Source organism: Tyto alba, unplaced genomic scaffold (assembly GCF_018691265.1).
Source record: "Tyto alba isolate M040663 unplaced genomic scaffold, T.alba_DEE_v4.0 Super-Scaffold_14, whole genome shotgun sequence".
In the NCBI taxonomy this organism is placed as follows: Eukaryota; Metazoa; Chordata; class Aves; order Strigiformes; family Tytonidae; genus Tyto; species Tyto alba.
In genome coordinates, this window is record NW_024881276.1 from 15,953,410 (window position 1) to 15,965,700 (window position 12,291).

At 45.5% G+C, this 12,291-nt stretch overlaps 2 protein-coding genes across 6 annotated transcripts in view; one reads left to right on the forward strand and one right to left on the reverse strand.

The window, feature by feature from the left end:
* PCYT1B (phosphate cytidylyltransferase 1B, choline) overlaps nucleotides 1-7,644 on the reverse strand; it is a 60,971-nt gene extending 53,327 nt beyond the window's left edge. Inside the window, exons 1-2 of one of the 4 annotated variants that reach the window (XM_033010101.2) lie at nucleotides 7,510-7,644; nucleotides 1,622-2,777 (exon numbers count right to left, since the gene is read on the reverse strand). In XM_033010101.2, coding sequence (XP_032865992.2) covers nucleotides 1,622-1,708 — 87 coding nt within the window. In that variant the 5' untranslated portion in view covers nucleotides 1,709-2,777; nucleotides 7,510-7,644. Of the gene's footprint in view, nucleotides 1-1,621; nucleotides 6,853-7,509 lie in introns of all 4 variants that reach the window. The other 3 variants (XM_033010099.2, XM_033010098.2, XM_033010097.2) reach the window with 3 other exon arrangements.
* Nucleotides 7,645-8,740: 1,096 nt separating this feature from the next.
* POLA1 (DNA polymerase alpha 1, catalytic subunit) overlaps nucleotides 8,741-12,291 on the forward strand; it is a 202,874-nt gene continuing 199,323 nt past the window's right edge. For both annotated transcript variants that reach the window (XM_033010094.2, XM_033010095.2), the window contains exons 1-4: nucleotides 8,741-8,818; nucleotides 10,419-10,543; nucleotides 11,568-11,664; nucleotides 12,165-12,245. In XM_033010094.2, coding sequence (XP_032865985.2) covers nucleotides 8,788-8,818; nucleotides 10,419-10,543; nucleotides 11,568-11,664; nucleotides 12,165-12,245 — 334 coding nt within the window. In that variant the 5' untranslated portion in view covers nucleotides 8,741-8,787. The remainder of the gene's footprint in view (nucleotides 8,819-10,418; nucleotides 10,544-11,567; nucleotides 11,665-12,164; nucleotides 12,246-12,291) is intronic.

Consider the following 12,291-nt stretch of genomic DNA (forward strand, 5'->3'; position numbering starts at 1 on the left):
AGCACGTTTGATCTTCAGCCAGGTCTTGAAATGTAACAGCCTCTCTGCAATAATGTTCTGCTTATACATTAATTGTTCATTTTTGTGCAATTGTAAAGAGAGAGCGCTGAAAGTAGTTAAAACAGAGACTTTCATGCTGTGGCAATAACTGTATGCTCTTGAATACCACTGGCATCAGACTTAATTCTTAGACATTATAATTATGTGAGGGCTCATTCTCTGTGAGTTTGCTCTCACTTGTCTTCCCTATTTAATTTACATTATAATATTTTGTACTTCTAGGCTTGAGTAGGAATATTGTATTAGGCAAGCAGGTGATGAGATTCTGCTCTCTATTCCGGTTAGTGTAATGCCACCAATTCAGGTCGAATTACTAGAATTTGCTGTAATTTAACAGCAATCAGAATATTATGTGGGGTTTTTTTGTTGTTGTTTGTTGATGGTTTTTTTTTTAAATAAGTATCTCTGGATGTTCATTCCATAGACCTTTTTTTCTGTCAGAATGGAAGTTAATGGGTTGTTCTAGCTTCTATTTCACATTTGCATTTCAGAGCCTTAACATCCTAATAGCAACTTTATTCCTTATTCTCTTCATCCTGATGTTAGCAGCTAACTCGGGTAGGAAATTAAAAAGATCTGCACAGTGAACAAAAGGCATTTAAAGGCCTGGTAAGCAAGGAACCTACCCTTTGAATATAAATGTCTGCATTATCTTTATTGATAAACAGATGGAGAAGCATCTATTTCTTCATATTTCTATCAGTTAACTACCTGTGAAGAGTTTCAAAAACAAAGACCTCTTGGTAAGTAATACTTTGAGATTTTTTATTTTTAATTTAGGTAATCTGTGCTCCTTCAGGAGTTTAGTCCCGCATACAGTTAAGTAATTCATGTTGAAATGTCACATGAATAGCGTAGTTTATTAAGCAGTTGGTGAAATGAAGTAGTCAGAGCTCAGTCAGATTAGATGCAAAATCTTTAAGTTAATTGAGTGATAACATCAATTAATTCCAACTAATGTAAGGATTAAAAGTAAGAGAATTAAATACTCCACATTTGTAGGAAAGATACACATAGAGCATATACACTCATATCCTGAGCACTAGCATGCACACACACAATTCTCCACAAAGACACTCTGTATTTAAGAACAATATAATAATGTTTAAGTATTGTGAGTTAGACATAGTACAGGTGAATTTGCTATCTTGATAAAATTCATGGTTTACTCACATGCTGTTTTTTATACCAACCCTATTAGTTTTTTATACCATTCCTCTTAGTTTCAACAGATTTTTTCCATCATCAAAAAATTACCAACCATAAGATTAATGTGTAGCGTCTGAATCTAAGAGTTTTAACTTTTTGTACTACTGTCTTTGAGACAGATCAAGCATGCCCTAGACATAAAAAGGAAGACAAGAATAATCCTCAATCCAGTAATTAGTCCATTTAACCTAAATTTGATACTATACTGCATTTGTACTTTCATATGTTAGTATATACTAGTGTTTATATTATCTTGGAGCTCTTGCAATAAATTTACAATATTTTCTATTCATAACTTATGTATTTAAATTACAGCTCTAAGAAAACAACATAGAAAATACATCTTTGTCACCTTTTGTTGAAATCGAGGAATTTCCTGAGCTTCCTCTTCTGTACCATGTTTTTGGCTGCCTACCATCTTCGTTACTGTGCTTCTCATGCACTTTTCTCTTCAGCTATCACACTTTCCTTGAGAGAACCTTGGGTGGCTCGGAACTGCACAGCAGAATTCCCACTTCTTTTACTTAAAAGACGTTTGAGCAAAGGTCATGCCAAGTTGTTCTTGTATGACTGTCCCAAGGGAGATTAAAGATCAGCTCAAAGTAATCTGCTGTGATAAAGCCATTTAGCAGAGGAAGTCCCAGATCTTGCTGGGTTATTTTTCTTTTCCAAAGCGAAGCACATCCTCTGGCCCCTGCCCTCTTTTTTCCCCTGCAGCATTAAATATGCTTGTTATGCTGTGCTGCGGGAAACAGATGCATTCTTGTTATGGCCAGAGATGAATGTCAGGATTGAACTAGCATTCATGAAGAAGGCTTTTGTTTGATCTGCACTGGCCCACAGTGGAGATATGGCAACAACTTCAGTTTGGTAAATTAACTGTATCACTGTGTACTGGCTCAAATCATGGCATCACCTGAATGACAAACACGCCACTCTTTGTATGACAGCTGACAAAGAGTATTGTTTTATTTTAATCAAAAGCATTAAAAGCCAGTCAGTTCAAAATTCCAAAGCATGTGAAAGCTAGGTATATGTGAAATTCAGTATCACTCTATTTTTATTCAAACTGAAGAATTTCATGATATTGTTATTTTCTAAATGTTCCTCTATTGTAGCTTAAAAATTTGAGTAACTTCTGAATTTGAACCCCACATCGTGCTTGGTGGTGTGACCTTGTTTTGTGCACGTGTTTAAAAAGAAAGAAATAAACTGAACAGTGGTTACGCTGCACCAAATGGAAAGCTGTCTGTAGGTCAGACAGGCATTCTTCCTGTAGTTGTCAAGTGTTTCCAAGGATGCAGGTTTGCTGCAGCTAAGCTGACGTAATAACTAGCTGCTGTGGAGAGGGATGGTCTTGTTCCCTCATGTGCCTGGGAATGGGCACCCTGGCTGTTGGGGTGGCCAGTCTCCTTCGGCACCAGGGAGCTGCTACAGGCGGTTAGAGTGCTGCTTCTGCTTCCATCTAAGAGTAGGTCCAGCAATGAGAGGTAGCGTTGTACAGGAAACTGGGTAGATAAGTTAGGAGTATCAATGTCTGGTAGGTTTGTTATTTCTCTCTTACCAATGCAAAGGAGTCCTTGTGGGGAAGGAAGACAATTTTCATTTTCAGAACCATAAAAATTCTCTCTTCTAGATGGTTGAAAGTTGTCAGTATATACAGACAGAATACTACTAGCTAATGCTGCTGCAACAGTGTAGCAGCCATAAGGACAGAGTTCTATCTCCTCTCCAGTGGCTCGTAAGTGCTGGTGCTACCTGCCTTTGTAAGAAGCTGGTCAGTGCCTACGTATTTTCATGAGCAGGAAACGCTCCTCCAGAAAATTCTGCAAATGATGGCAAGTTCTTTGAGCAGTGGTCAACACTGATGTTATTGGGAAAACAGATCAAGGTTAATCTGTGGTGAAACAGCACAAACCCCACCAGTTTCCCCAGGTTTCTTGATGAAGGCACAGGCAGACAGATCCAAGTCATTTTAGAGGAGAGGACTTGTAAAGCTTCAGTTTTCTTAACTGAGTCCAACTATACTTGAAACTCAACTATATCCTTTCCTGGACACAGTTTTTGCTCCTAAATTGAAGGCTGGTGTGTAATACTCTTGACACATGCAAGTGAAGGCATCTCTTATAGCATCAAGATGAGCAGAACACACCCTACCTCCCCATCCCACCAAAGTCAGGTGTATGCATGCAAAAACCTCTAACAGGTCTTTTCTCTGAGCCCTCCATGCATTTGGCCTCTTAAGAAACCCAGTCTGAATCCATTCTTTTCATGTCTAGCAAGGTGTGGGAATGAAGAATTGGTGGTTAGCAAAAGTGTAAACTGACCTTTAGATTAGAAGAATGACTGTGGATAAATGAGGCAATGTTGTGGAACACCCTGTTGCGAGCATGAGAAGCCGCAGGCCGGAACATCACCTGCCGAGCATGTGATGAGCGCGTGGTCAGTAAACAGACTAAATCTAAAGGTCCATAGGATGTAAAAGCAGAAATGAAAAGTATGTAAACATTTGGTAATAAATTGGGGGCACGCATACAGCGTAGCAGTAGCGTTTGCTCTTGGCAATGCTCCCCCTTCAACAAAATTGAGTGAGTTTGTCGTGATTCAGTGCGTCGCCCTGATGCCGGCTGGCCCGAGACCAGCAGTGGTGCCCCGTGTGAGGAACAGAAGACAGCAGCGTGCTCGTATGCCAAGGAGGAATGTGATGTCTGGACTAGAGTATTCATACATCTGGTAAGTACCAGGCAGCAGCACCCAGCTTTGGGAAAGCTGCCGGCATACAGAAGAACAGAAGGGGTTTTCTTTCTCTTTTTCTCTCTCTCTTAAATTGTGGGATCAGGGCTTTCTAAGAAATTGTTCTTTTCTCTATCTCTTAAATCATGGGATCAGGGCTTTCTAAGGAACAAAAGCTGTATATGCAAGTTTTAAAGCAGCTATTGAAGGCTACTCAGTGTTTGGTAACAGATGATCAACTGCATGAGTTATTGTGCTATATCTTTAGGTATTTTATGTGGTTCCCGGCAGACGGAAGTTTTGATTTAGCATTATGGTGGAAGGTTGGACAGGAGTTTAGAACTAAAAAAGAGCTGGGGCTTTCAGTTCCTACCTCTGTGCTATTTTCATGGTGATTTACAGCCATTGGAGGGAGAAATAGTAGAACCCGTGGGTACCCCGTCCCAACGGAAGAAAGAGGAAACCCCCAGTGCTCCCCCGGGAGAAACAAGCTGGGATGGAAAGGGTAAAGATGAGGAACTAGAATCTGAACCTCCGAAGCTGCGGGTCCCGTGCGATCGGCCCGCTGCTCCTCTGCCCCTCCAACCCCCCCTTTCCCCTCCTCCTCCTCTCCCCTGCCCCGTGTCGCTGGCGGCATGCCCCGCTCCCCGTCAGCCCACCGCCGACCCCCCACCTCCCCCACCTGAGGCATTCGTGGTGGAGATATAGGGAAAAGGGTCTGGGCTAGAAACACGTTTTAAGGAGGCACTAAATAATGGGGACCCTCTGGCTTTTCTGGTAATTTCAAGACCTAACCAGCAGCTGCAGCATGAGTCCCTGCCGTATGCAGTTTTTAAAGAACTGTGGAAAAGCATTACTGAGAATGGGCTTCAAAGCCCATTTACAAGGGGTATATTGGAGGGAATTGCTAATGAGTATCAAATGGTTCTGTGGGATTGGCAAGCACTTACACAAACGGTATTAACGGCGGCACAGTAGTCCATCTGGAAAACCGAGTATGTTGATCTCTGTACTAAACAAGCCATCGAAAATTTGACTGACGGCATGCTGATAAGCTATGATATGCTGGTCGGTGAAGGGCAGTATATAGACCCCCACGTTCAAGCCTGGCAAGATCAGTGCTTGTGTACCCAGGACTCCTGAGCTGTCGTAATAGCATGGAAAGAGGTACCTGATGGGGAACACAGAATGGGTTCTTTTGCGACCATCCAGCAAGGGCCTCAGGAGTCATATTGGCAAATTACTGATTGTTTACAGGTGGTGATCTCTGGTCAGGTAGAGAACTCTGAGGCAACCTAAGCCCTAATGTTACAACTGGCATATGACAGTGCTAATACTGACTGTCAAGTGGTGCTTGCACCAATCCGGGGAAAAACCTGAGAGCTTGGTGAATATCTGCAAGCTTGAAAAAATGTAGGTACTGAGGACCACAAGGCACAGCTCCTCATCACAGCCTTATCAGTAGAGCACGGAGGAAATAAAGCAGCACCAAGGGGAACTTGCTTCTCATGTGGGAAGCCTGGGCATTTTAAAAAAGATTTCAAACAAGGAAAGGAGCAAAATCCATCACCTTCTAAACCTTGTCCCAGGTGTGGGAAAGGATTTTACTGGGCTAACCAATATTGGTCAAAATTTGATTAAGAATGGTATGCTTCTTTTGGGAAACGGGAGGAGGGGCGCAAGGCCTGGCGCCCCAACAAATGCCTGGGCCTTTCGGAACAATCCCCAAGTACTCCACAGCTGGGCTGAAGGATTCACAAGCTCTGTGCAGCATCAGGCAGCAGCACAGGGTTGGACCTTGTCATTGCCACAGAACTGATCCTTAAAGAGCCAGATGTAACATCTGGCTTCAGCTGGAGTCTATGGGCCATCACCCTTGGGAATGGTAGGTTTAGTTTTGGGTCAATCCAGCATGTCCATGCAAGGACTGTGAGTAATTATGGGGGTAGTTGATGCAGACAATCAGAAGGAGGTAATGTTGCAGACATCAGGGTTTTGTGTACTTTCCCCAGGAAAAAAAAATAGCTCAGCTTGTGATATTGCTGTACTGGGTACCCGCTCTGACAATGCGGTTTATCCCAGAGGCCTGGAAGCCAATGAAATTTGTCAAACAGACATAATGCATATACTATCGTTTGGTCACTGATGGTAGGTTCATGTAACGGTTGATACATTTTCTGGGATGATACATGCCACATTCCCCCCTTCCCTGGGGAAAAGGCCATGCACGTATGGAGTCACTGGCTGAGCTGTTTTGCGAATGTGGGGGTGCCAAAAGAAATTAAAACTGATAATGGCTTCGGCTACACAGCTCGAAATAGACAACTATTTTTACAGCAATGGGAAATTTGGTATAAGATGGGTATTCCGTATAACCCCACAGGACAGGCAATAGTTGAATGCGCACATGCTACACTAAAAGCCCTGATTTTAAAACAAAGAAGGGGGAATTCTCCGGACACACCACATAATCAGCTAGCAATGGCTTTATATACTCTCTATTTTTTAAACAGAAATTGTTTAGCCCTGACAGCGGTGGAGCAACATTTTAGCACCACAATTGACTCCATAGCTAAACCAAGGGTTTGTATAAGGATCCTGAAGGAGACCCAACCTGGAAAGGGCCAGTAGACCTGCTGGTGTGGGGGCAGGGGTATGCTTGTGTTTTGTCGCCCACAGGTCCTCAGTGGATACCGTCAAGAAAAGTCAAGCCATATCATGAGCTGGAAGGATCAACCCTTCAACTCGATACCCCAGATCTCCCAACTGACAATGTGGGAATCAGCACGCAGGTGACGTTCCCTTACGAACTCTGCGACTGCAGCTATCACCTGGGGAGGTCTAAAACAACTGCAACAGAAAGCAGAAGACATAATGGTGTGGGTAGGAGCGATGCCAGTGCCAGAAAATACCTTTCTTGCTTATCTGGCCCTTATTTCAACCAACTCGGTGGTAAGTATAAGTTTGTTATTTTTGTTTTTGCTGGGAGCAACTGGTCACATGTATTGGGCATATGTTATCAACCCGCCGTTTTTTGCCCCAGTAAGTTGGTGGGATCCCGATGCACCAGTAGCCAGTAATGACACAGAGTGGACTGGAGGAGCTTGGCTTCCTCCCGAGATACATTTACAAGGAGCCTTTTCTAGCAATCTGCAATAACAAGTTACCGAACTACATAACTTGTTACAACATTAATTGGTTGAGATTCAGAAGTTAACACACGATAACACCATGAAAGAGTTAGGCAAAAGTTTATCCTGACTCGACCCTAGAGAACTGGTTTGCAGGTCTGAACCTATGGATGTGGGCTTTGGCAGGCCTGGGATGCTTGACTTGTTTTACACAGCTTGCCACCCTGCAACGCATATAGAGTCTCCTGTCCACGGTACGGAAAGCCGAACCGCAACGGATTGCAATGATCGCCATGGAAATGAAGTTACAAAACAACAGAGGGGGATATGTGGGAATGAATGTGGGAATTGGTGGTTAGCAAGCATGTAAACTGACCTTTAGATTAGGGATGATTGTGGATAAATGAGGCAACGTTGTGGAACACCCTGTTGCGAGCGTGAGAAGCTGCAGGCCGGAACATCACCTGCCGAGCATGTGATGAGCGCGTGGTCAGTAAACAGACTAAATCTTAAGGTCCGTAGGATGTAAAAGCAGAAATTAAAAGTATGTAAACATTTGGTAATAAATTGGGGTCTTGCATACAGCCTGGTAGCATTTACTCTTGGCAATGCTCCCCCTTCAACAAGCTTAAGTGAGTTTGTCGTGATCCAGTGCGGTGCCCCAATCCTGGCTGGCCTGAGACCAGCACAAGGAAGGAAAAAAAAAAGGTGATTTGGGAAATATGAGGGCATCCATTACATTAGCTATGTTGTCACTAAACTGGCCAACCACTACCCATCTCTGAAGACTAGACTAATTTACTGAAGGAGTTCCTGAAGCTTGTGACAGAATACCTAAATTTGTAAAAAGAAGACCACGGCTCTTACGGATGTTAGTCATAGTCTGTTATGATCACCCTCCTAGCAGTGGTTATCTATTGCTTAAAACCGTGTGGGAAATGCCAGTTTCTCCCAGCAGGGACTGACTTACTGCCGACGCTGGCGTTGCAGCCGGTCCTCGACCCTCCCGCTGCAGCCTGGCTCCAGTTTTCAGACGCCGGACATGAACCAGCACCTTCTCCCAGTTCAGGAGTGTGCGTTTACGTAGTTCTGCCCCAAGAAGAGCTCCGTGCCACTGGGGTCTATGGGCCCCTCCATCCTTGCGGCAGCCCTGCTGGGGATCCCCCCGAGGCAACCCGCGGGTCGGCGCCGACACCTCCTCACACCCCTCTCGGGCCCTCAGGAAGAACTAACGAGCACCGCCTACGCCCAACGCCTGGGAAAGCGCCCCCGCTCCGGGCTGCGAAGCCGCGGCTCTAGCAGCCGGGCCCGCAGCCCGCCTGAGGCGGCGGGAGCCACCCGCCCAGGCCTCGGCCGCAGCCCGGGCCGACACCCGCCCAGGAAGCGGCTCCGCCGTCGCTCGGCGCTTCCTTCCCCGCCGCGGCACCGGGGTGTGGGGGGGTGCGGGTGGTGGCGTGGGGTGGGGGCGCCGGCCCCTTCCCACGGCCGCCCGCGCTCGCGCTCTCTTCGCCGCCCCCACCGGCGGCCGCGGCGCCGGGCCCGCCCCCCCCCACGCCGGAGGCGCCGCGGCTGCTGATTGGCTGCCGCCCCGACGGCGGCTCGCGGGGCTCCCGTCTCGCGCCACTTTCGGGAGGCTTGGCGCGAGCGGGCCGCCATGGCCGAGAGCGGCGCTCCGAGCCGGGACGGTGAGGCCCGCGGGGGCTGCTCGCTCGGTGGGGGGCGGCAGCTCTTCCCCTCCCTCTCCTCCCTTCTCCTCCCCTCCCCGTGGCGGGACGGCGGCGGCTCGTCGCTTCGGTTTGAGGCGGGCGGGGGGTGGAGGGGGGGCAACGGGGTAGCGGCTGCTCGTGGGGGGGGCGGGGGGGGGGGGGCAGCGCGGGAGCGCGCGTGCGCGGCGGGCGTGCGGGCGGGCAGGCGGGCAGCGCGCCGAGGGGGTGTCACCCGCCCCCAGCCGCAGGGGCCTGAGAGCCTCCCGCGTCCCCCGTCCCGTTCCCGCTCCCCGCCTCGGGGGGCGGTAGCTGCGCTGCCCGAGCGGGGGGACCCTCTCCCGGTGGGGTTGGGGGGTCACGCCAGGTGGGGCGGTTTGTGTCCCGCACCGACACGCTCCGCGCCCCGGCGCTGGTTTCCCCGCGGCGGCGGGGCTGGGTTAACGCGGGGGGGGGGGGGCGGCCGGCTCACCTCCCCCTCGCGGGCCGCTGGCTCCGTAGCCTGGGGACGCGCGGGCGTTTCCCCGCTGAGGGCACCGGCGGGCGCGGGCGGGCTCGGCTGGCGGCGGGAGAACGTTTGCTTCGGGAGGGGCGCGTCGCCTTAGGCGCTTGCTTACAGCAAACCCAAAGAATTGACAGAAAACCTTGTGTTAATGCTCCCAAAGTCTGTGCAGTTCTTCCACATTTGGCGCCAGGCAGTGTAAATGCCCGTTTTTAGCCCCTCTCAGCCCTTAATACAAATCCTTGCTAATTTGTCTCAGCCACGATGCCTAGGTGCAGCTCTGTTAACAGCTGGGCCTCTTGCTGTCACCGGGAAGGGACTGGCCTTCTCTGGCTGCCTGGCCGCTCGCGCTAGCCCTGGGTGTCCTCTGCCTGCAGTCGGAGGATTCAGCTCATCGCACAAAACTCGTGGTCTTGTTCTGGGCTAGCTGTCTGCTTTCCTAAGTTGGCTTGGGACCATTCATTCTCTGTGGTCAGATTAATGTGTCCGTCCCACCCCTCTCCCAGAATCAAGAGAGAGGAAAAGGTCAAGAGAAGTGGAGAGCATCTTTCTGGGGGGAGCACTGTGAAGGAAAGAAAGTATAAGAGGAAACAGGGGTGCAATCTTTTGCTGTCAACAGATCTCTGGTTCGTCTCAATCTGGCTGCACTCTTAAACGTTGTGAAACCACCTAAAATACCATTCCTGCTTTGTAGCAATATAGGCCTTTTCTAAGTCTGTCTGTTCCTGAGTTGTCATGGAGACATGCAAAATAAAAGGAGCTAGAAATTCCCAAGGAAAGAGTGGGGGGGATCCTTTTCACATAAGGGTTGATGAGATTTGAGAGGTGCTTTGGAAATCTACATGGTAGCTTCTTGCTGAATGTGAACTGGCACAAAGTCTTGTTTGAGCTCTGTCTGTCTGAGACCATGCCTTCAGTATAATGCCAGAATTGGCTTACCAAGAGCTATCTGTGTGCTTTTAGCTAAATAGGTGTCTACTGGCATTTTAACCAAATGTTAATACATCACTGAACACTAAGTACCAAAAATAACAGCAGCTCATTACCAAACTTATTTCTCTTGTTTTTAATTAATTGCAGCTATGCAGGAGTCTGGAAGTTTTGCGGCATCACGGTCTAGACGTGAGAGGAAGTCTAGAAGAGGCCAGCAAGAAGCACTGGAACGTCTGAAAAAAGCCAAAGCTGGTGAAAAAATAAAATATGAGGTAAAAATTCCTCATCTTTTCTTTTTAATAAAAAGTGAATGTGAGCTGAGATGCTTAACTACTCTTTATATGTATCTAAAAGTTATGAGAAACAAAAATCTGTCTTTCAGAGCAGCTTTTGTTTTTTAACGGTGTATGTTGTTCAGAATGTAACTGTAGTTGTTTTGCTGCTTTCTGGTATCATTTATTTGTTTTTTTCTATTTTCAAAACTAAAACAGTTTTTACTAAATACAAGTCAAACATGCTTGATAACTATTCTACAGGGAAGGACCAACTTTTAAAATTTAATTACATAATGTCATGGTAGGAAGTACTTTTTTTTTTTCTTTAACTTCAATTTATTTTAAACTTCATATGAATTTCAAAGCTTTACATGACTGAAATCCATTAACACTGATGTGCTATGTTTCCACAGAGAAACCAAAATCCAAGTATTTAACTGGTAGAACTTAAATCTGGCAGTGTAACGTCAGTGCTGCCCAATTAATTGTGATGCCAACAGGAAGCGACTTCCACATTGAGGTGGATAAATCTAAAGAAGCCTGAAGTGTGTACATCATTAATACACAGATTTACTCTGAGGCAAAAAAGAGTATTTTCAACATTATGCTTGGGCACATCAAATCACTTCCCTTTTCATTGAGCTCGTTTTGGTGTTTGAGGCTATAGCCAAAGGTCAGAAATGTCCATTGCTAGGATTTTTATTTATTTTTATTTTTTTTTCCCTATTTTGTAATGTGAAATGAGCAGTAAAGCAAGTCGATTTCAAATGAAGTTCCTGCCAGGGCTTCAGTAGGTTTTGGGTTTCAATACACTGTGATAATCTTAAAAATTGACAACTTGTTTTTTGTCGCTGCCAAAAAAAAAACTTAAACTGAATGAATAACTGCGCTTACTAGTTGTGAACAATGTAACAGTGTAGGAAACCATGCATTTCTTGGGAACTTTTATGTTCTTACTGATGACATACATTAAAAAGTAATGGTATGAGAACTGTTAATCCTCAGTATACCTTAACTGTAGGTTGAGGAGTTCACAGGTGTTTATGATGAAATAGATGAGGAAGAATATTCCAAGATGGTCAGAGAGCGTCAGGATGATGACTGGATTGTTGATGATGGTAAGTTAAGATTCATTTGGAGAGTTAGTTTGATTATAGTGTTATAACTCAATTAGGCTTCATAGTATTCATGATTTGAGGTAAGTTATCCTTAGTACATTCTTACAAATTGTTTTAGGAGACAAGAAAAATACAAGCTTTTATATGGAAATGAATCTTTTGCACTGTTCTCACAGTAGTGTATTAGGATGGTAATGAAAACATTTTTCCACTAAGAGTTGTTTTTGAAATTTTATTTCCGGTTATCAGTGATGTAACATTAAAAAGAAGTACTGTAATTGATAGTTTCTAGTTAAACACGTATATAATAATATATTTAGTGTAATAGAAGATACAGCTGTGAGTGCTGTAGTTTTTAACACTTTTGCATTTATAACTTTTGCACTATATTAAAGGGGAAAAGTGATTAAATATGTAAAACTTTTGATTATGAATATATTTAGAAATATCAGAAGATAAGAACTTAAAATGGAAGTTTTTAGCAATTTGTTTTTCTACAGATGGGGTAGGCTACATAGAAGATGGAAGGGAAATCTTTGATGAAGATCTGGATGATGATGCTCTTGGTTCCAGTAGGAAAGGTAGGTTGAACATAACCACTGCAGAATGTCTTCCAGTGGCTTTTAA